Source organism: Dreissena polymorpha, chromosome 4 (genome assembly GCF_020536995.1).
Source record: "Dreissena polymorpha isolate Duluth1 chromosome 4, UMN_Dpol_1.0, whole genome shotgun sequence".
Taxonomy (NCBI): domain Eukaryota; kingdom Metazoa; phylum Mollusca; class Bivalvia; order Myida; family Dreissenidae; genus Dreissena; species Dreissena polymorpha.
The window spans coordinates 141,740,812-141,748,060 of record NC_068358.1 but is presented as its reverse complement, the minus strand read 5'-3'; the positions used below and the strand labels follow the sequence as shown (position 1 = coordinate 141,748,060).

Below are 7,249 nucleotides of genomic sequence, written 5' to 3'. Positions count from 1 at the left end.
TAACATTAAGGCGGATATGACATATACGTAAATATTTTTTATTAAAGATCTGCTGGAGGAACGCGTTCTAAGAGAGAATCGTCTGCTCAAGAAATGTACGACGACTTGAAACGAAAGTCAACAAACCTTAACTATGACTGCCTTCAAATGTCAAACAGTAAGTATAAAACATTTTTTTCTTGCACTCTATATTTACTTGTATTTAGTGCTAATATTTTAATTAATATATTAATAACTTCAAAGGGGTTAGCAATCAAATTAAATTTGTACCTTCAGTTATAATATATTTTATTCAAATAAATGTATTATTTATTATATATTGCTTTAAGTTAACGTTATAAAATACACGAAACGTGAAGCGAGAAATTATATGGCAGTGTAGTATTTACATACAACAAAATACAAATTTATTGAAATGCATTGTGCACGTAATCCATTTATATGTTGTATATATAAGCAGAAAAGAATTACATTATATAATACAACAAGATGTGTTTGCGAAACACTATGTGCCCCTATATATCTTACCTTTGACCTTAAAGGAACACCTTGAAATCGACCATTCACTCAAAATGTGAAGCTTCATGCGATACACATGCATGCAAAATATCACGTTGCTATCTTCAATATTGCAAAAGATATGGCCAATATTAAAGTTTGACTCAAACCAACATACCAACAAACTAACGGACAGGGCAAAAACAATTTATCCCTAAGTATAGACTGGTGGACAGAAAAATAAAAATATAAGCAAACTGGACAGTCAGCTACACCAAGTAGAGAGAAAACGTATAATACCCAAGAGGTCTTTTATTTAAGGGAATTGACCAGTTGCCAAACATTCAAGCACGTTACAAAAGCATTAGACCAAACAAAAATGATGCTTTAAGCACACACAACAAACAACATGGACATCACTTTAAAATTATCGATGCTAAGCATAACATTGTGGGTTTAATCCGGATTGAACGGCCTTAAACATTACACTACGCGAAAAAAGAGAGAATTGACACTACGGACACTACGAGAACAGATTAGAAGACCGAAAACTGTAGCTTTAGTTGGGAACCAGAAGTGTTGCCTTATTATATGAAAACAACATTAACTTGTTTTGTGCTAAAACTTATTTAAACTACTTAATCGGCAAAACATGGCATAATTTTGAAGATTATATTAAATACCATGTATGCAATATTTGAGTTTAATACTATAAATATTAAGAATAAATACGTTTTGTTATTTCAGTTGATCAAGAGGGTCGCTCATAGAATGTACGAAAACGTCGTTTCGTTGAGTTGTCGGAATAAATATACTTGCAGACCTTGTCGATCCCTTTGTAAACAATGGTATAACTTGTGTGTTTTGAAATTTATGATCAAAGCGTTTCAATATACTTAACGTTACTTAAATCTTGCCGTAATCAAACAGCTTTGTTAACAGATTTTTAAAGGTTTACTAAATCAAAAACAATGTGCTGTAACTAACTCTCTTAAAACTTGCTAGGGCAATAGAAGGCGAACATTTGGGAAGAAGAAAAAAAACAAGCACTCCATATTGTATGAGACTGACATTACCACACATAGTTCTATCAGCACTCGTTCATATGTTATTATAAACAATAGCTTTGAAGTGCCAATGGCCAATCTCAACATTATAATAGTCGTTGTCCATGCAATCAACAATTACAAAATACTTTAAGAACAATTGTTACCCATGCGGAGAATGATGAGAATGAACTGAAAATAGAATCTGTTGAGCAAAATCATATGATGGTGGCCAACACAGTCATGAATTATCAGTAAATTGTCTTCAGAATGTATTTTCTTGTTTATGCTGAAAATCAAATACAAAATTAAAGTATTATTTTGCATACAAACATGATGTCATCTTACTGTACACACATACCAATCATCATAGTACTTTACTTTTAAACCTATATTACTATATTTGTAAAGTGTATTGATATTCGATCACGTTTAATTGCATTATCGGCTTTTTCATTGAAACGTATTTGTTAAAAACATTAACATCTGCCGAAATACGCATATGTTTTTGTTTTTTGTTTTACACTAAATAAACATAATGATAAACAGCATTGGTGTAACTATTCGATTAATATCTGACTACATGTAGGTGTAATCTATGTATCATTTTTATGCAATTTGATTGTTGTTGGTACGGCAATACTTATTTTTATATCGATGCATGTTCAAAGAAGAAGTCAATGTATGGAATTGTGTAATCACATATTTTGTAAATATTCATATTCTATATTCACAAGTATACTTCTATGAAATGAAAAGTACATTTATTACATTATTTATCAGGTTTTGCACATAGAAATATTTATAAAATAAAGTTTAGAGCACAAACTGTCCCATATAATGCCATTAAAAAGGGTGCCTTTTTCACCAATATAATTGTATGTATTTATGTATCTAATGTTATTTTTTAATAAGAATACTTTCCAAAATGATTCAGAAAATATTTAAAACAAATGTCTCAAAATACTTGTGTTAACTAGAGACAAAGAACAATAGCCAAAAATCATACCAATCAAACAAATCAGAATAATAGCTGGCCGTATTCGTATGCGTATACTTTAAGTAAATTTATCATTGATAATGTATCTAATGGTTGTACATATATTATAGTTCTGTCTATATCAATACGTATATTCTAGATTTATGGCATAAGCATTATCTATAGGTTTCACTACCCATGCTTATGCTTTATCAGTCTCTCTTTGTGTGTTTATAGTGACTTTATACATAATTTATAAATGTTTTAAATATATTGTTTATGTTATTAAATATTGCTTATTTGTATAATTCACGAAGGTTTTACTATACATTTTGAACAGATGATGAATGCATTATACCAACATGTATTCTAAATAAATACATGAATTTTTATCATTAAAATAAACGCAATGCGTATTACTACTAGAATCAATAAATATGTCGGTAAATTAAAACCTTGGACATAGTTTATCTTTTTATTTGGAGGTACTTACGATGTACACATCATATGAAGTTTAAATTGATTGTTAAATAAAAACGTACCTACTATTTTTGTTTAAAAGACGACATGTGTGATATAGTTCAACATGCAATTGTACACGTTTGTCAATATTTGTGAACATATAATCACATCCTGATTTCATGTGTATAGCATAACTTCTTGTGCAGGTATCAAGTCATGTATGTGTGCTTGGAGGAGCGTGTACACTTGTTGTAGACTTATGGACTTCAATGTGTATGAACAAAATCAAGTTATTTTGCGTGAACATCAGCAAGTGACCGAAGTGGCTCAGTTTATTCGTATTTTTCGGATGTATTGTATAAATGCCCGATGTAATCAAAATATATGCATTAAAACAATTTATTCAGCATATGTGTACATAACACACAAACTACATTTTCTAATTCTAAATTAAATGACTTTTGAAGAAGAGTGATATATATTACGGTCATCTTGGCCCTATAATATCACGTCTTCGTAAGGTTTACCTAAGGCGAAGGGTATGTGCAATAAAGCATATATCTCATCAAATCCGCCGCTTCTGTGATGCAATTAATTGTATTATCGTGAAATATTACGTTAAATATGTGCTATACTTTCGGGGTGTTATTATAAACAAATAGAATGCAAAAACGTTGCTCTAAGCATTTGTTAAAAAAAATTACACTCAGTTATGACATGTAATGAATACATTATTACACTTACGTCAACGCGACCACTAAACACATTTAAAAAATGCATTACCTCCGCCCATTACAGGTGCAGAGAAAACAGAATAACTGATTTTGCCTATAACCTTATACTAAAAAATGAAACCATCGTTTAATTTAAAGTGCATGTAATTTTGTTGTTTTGTAAAATGCAGCCAGAGATATCGTTGTTCTCAAATATCAGTTGCATAAATTCAAACATGCATTAGTTATTTGTATTTTTTTTTTTTTCATAAACGTGTATGTATATCAAGTGCAATTAGTAAAAAATGTGCTATAACAATTTAAATTACAATATTTTACTTAGCTTTTTAACTGTATTGGACCTCCATTTGTTCTTAATGTATGTATATGATAATACTAACCACCAAAAGCTCTTAAGCACATGTTACTCAGTGCTCGTGATATACGCTTTATATGACATCACACAGTTTAAATGATGCTTTGACACACAAACAATTGATAAACGTGAAGTTAGTTACCATGTATGTTAGATTTATTAACATAAAAATGCATACAATATAAAGAAGTGAAACTCCAGCTGCTGGAGCAGTATTGAATTTTCATTAAAAACAATTAGTTGGTCCTTTATTTAAGGCAAGTGACCGATTGCCCAAACAGTACAAAACAGCACAATACAGCACAATACAAACCAACATAAACAAGGTTTCTTAAAAAATAATAAAAACACAATACCGCTACCAGCCTCTGAAGGCTGAAAATATAACAACATCGAAGATATGTACGGGGATACACGCTACTGCATCCACGCAGCACACATCAAACTGTTGTGCAATGCAATATAAAGAAGTAGAATGAACGTGTTTATAATTGTTTATTAGAATGTTGTTCATAATACAGTTTGTCAAATCGTGCTAACAGACAGACTTATGGTTACTTGAGCAGTGTGTTAATGGTTCATCTTGAGTAGTGAAGCTTAAAATTGTCCATGTACTTTGTAGTGAAAATGTGAATTAGAGTTACGTGTCGTTTTTATTTGATTAACAAACATAAACAACACGTATGACCGTACGACCACTAACCAAACTGTTAAATTTTAAGGAATGTTTAATATTGTACCATTCATTAATATTTCTCTCTTTCTCTTTATCTATCTTACCCTTATAGGTCCTTAATATACCATGTGTACCATCAAGAGTATTTCGGCCGGTCACTGTTGTATTTGGACTGTGCACGCGTGATAAATGTAGGCCGACCGCACGCGTTAAAATTGATCGAATGACGCTTAATTGTTTTTCAATGTTTATACTGAAAATCGTCTGAAACTAGAATAATATGTGTTGTGTGTAATAATATTTTTTTATTATTTAAAACAAAATCTTGTCATATAGTTGGAACATATTTTAACAGTGTAGATATTTTCTGGATATTCATAATATATATATATTCATCATCTTTAAGTATGTGATGAATTTCCGTTGGTACACTTATTTTTTCGATATTCAGTATCGTTGTATTCACAGGACGAATATCCTTATGATGATGATGAATAGCTTATAATTTGAATATTCTATAAATGTTTGATACATGTTCATGTTACTTTATTTGCAATTTTTATACAATATAATGTATTCCTTTGTTTTCAACATTTACTATTCGATAAACATTTCTTTATTTTACACATGTATGGGAGGCATCAATGTAATACTCTAACTTTGTTTCGTTTGGTTTGCTTACAGTGTTTGTAATTAATGTACAGTTCAGTATTAGTTGCATAATAATCGTATATTACTGCACATCTGTGGTAAAAACATCTTTGAATATTGTGGTTTGTTTAAATAACCTCTGTTACGGCCAAAAAGGAGTCTTATAAGCATGGTTTCAAAATACCTCATAACACATGTTAACCAAAATGACATAACAAAAAAACAGCAGATAATTACCTCATGCTACATATGATGAGTGCTGCTAAAATACTTCTAACATTAGATAATTGTGTAATAACGAAAGGCTATTGACACTCATGTCTGTGTTACTACAATTAATAAAAACTTAAGATATTATAGTTGACACCCTTGTGGTGTTGTAGCTCGTACAGCACTCAAATAGTTAATAAGAGAAACGAGAATGCAAACACATTTTCTGTTATAATCAAAAGACCATACTGTAATATACTCAACTGTGTGAATAGCACTTCACTTCAAAGGTTACACAACACCAATACAGTATACAACAATACACCTTGTTCACTAGATGCATGCAGCATCTAACTCATATGCCCGATATCGTTTAACGCAATGGTGGCTTTCTTTAGACCACCACACGTGTACACGCAAGACCGTATTGTATTGCATGCGTAACCTTTTAACATAATGTTACTAAGTAAAATGACTTGATCAGAACCTGAACACAATAGATCGCAGAATTAAAGTTGTATCAATTTATTTATCCTTTATTATTTAACATATTATTACTTTTAACATTAACACAAACACAGCGTCAACGCATAAATTAACGATTAAATTGCACACACTTTATTATTAATGGTATGGTGCATAGAATCGATAACAAAAAGTTCTCGAATGCTCACATATGACATTTGGTGATAGGATGAAAGGAAAATTATAGTTATCATAAAATTATCAAAGGCAATATAATAAATCACTAAATGAAAAACACATATCCAACAGTCATGCCGCCTTAAATGTTGTACATTTATGAGATTCATATAAGTAAAGATAGCTTTTTGAAATTAGATATTTAGCGAATCACGAATAAAACGGAACGTCTGAAGTGGAAATAGACGTTCAATATTTTTCAGAATAAAAAAACACCGTTTCAAAGTGAATCAAGAACCGACATCAATTTCCGTTTCAATTGTAAAATATAGCATATAGCAAAATATACCGAGTAGTAAAGATTGCATGACGAACGGAACAGTGCAAAATAAGACTTTTGGATCGCATGCGCATAATATATGAAATGCGTAATTAACTCCTGATTATCGTAACAAAAAAGAGAGAAAAAAGATAACTAAGTGCTTGTAATATATTCTGAGAGACTGCAAATTTTACTGGTTAAATCATTCCACCATATATGAAATTGCGGTATACTTGTGAAGGTCTGACGGGACTTACCTATGCTGATACGTATTTATTTTATGCTTTCCGGTGGTTTATAGAGAAATATCAGTGAATTAAAACTGATAATTTCACTGTTTCAAACAGTGAAAATTAACAATGAAAATTATCGATAATTTTCACTGTTTACAATGAAATGACGTCATTTTGTTTACGAAATAACGTCATTATCCCAGCGAAATTCTTTCGTTAAACTCTTGAACAATGTATATAAACTGTGAAAAAAAGAATAAAATATAAATAATTTTTTTTTGGATTCGGTGGAATATCAATTTTAATTCACTCGTGATCATAGAAAATATAATTTTCTATGATCACTCATAATTAAAATCGATAATCGACAGAATCCAACAAATATCCTCTATGTAATGATGTTTTTAGGGACACACATATACATGACAATATCAAAATAGC

At 30.5% G+C, this 7,249-nt stretch overlaps 1 protein-coding gene across 1 annotated transcript in view; it reads left to right on the top strand.

Annotated features, from left to right (window-relative positions):
• Window positions 1–2,215, top strand: part of LOC127877046 (multiple epidermal growth factor-like domains protein 11) — an 18,384-nt gene extending 16,169 nt beyond the window's left edge. The window contains exons 5-6 of the mRNA XM_052422651.1: window positions 48–157; window positions 1,246–2,215. Of these exons, the coding sequence (XP_052278611.1) occupies window positions 48–157; window positions 1,246–1,268 (133 nt within the window). The 3' untranslated portion in view covers window positions 1,269–2,215. The remainder of the gene's footprint in view (window positions 1–47; window positions 158–1,245) is intronic.
• The last annotated feature ends 5,034 nt before the right edge of the window (window positions 2,216–7,249 follow it).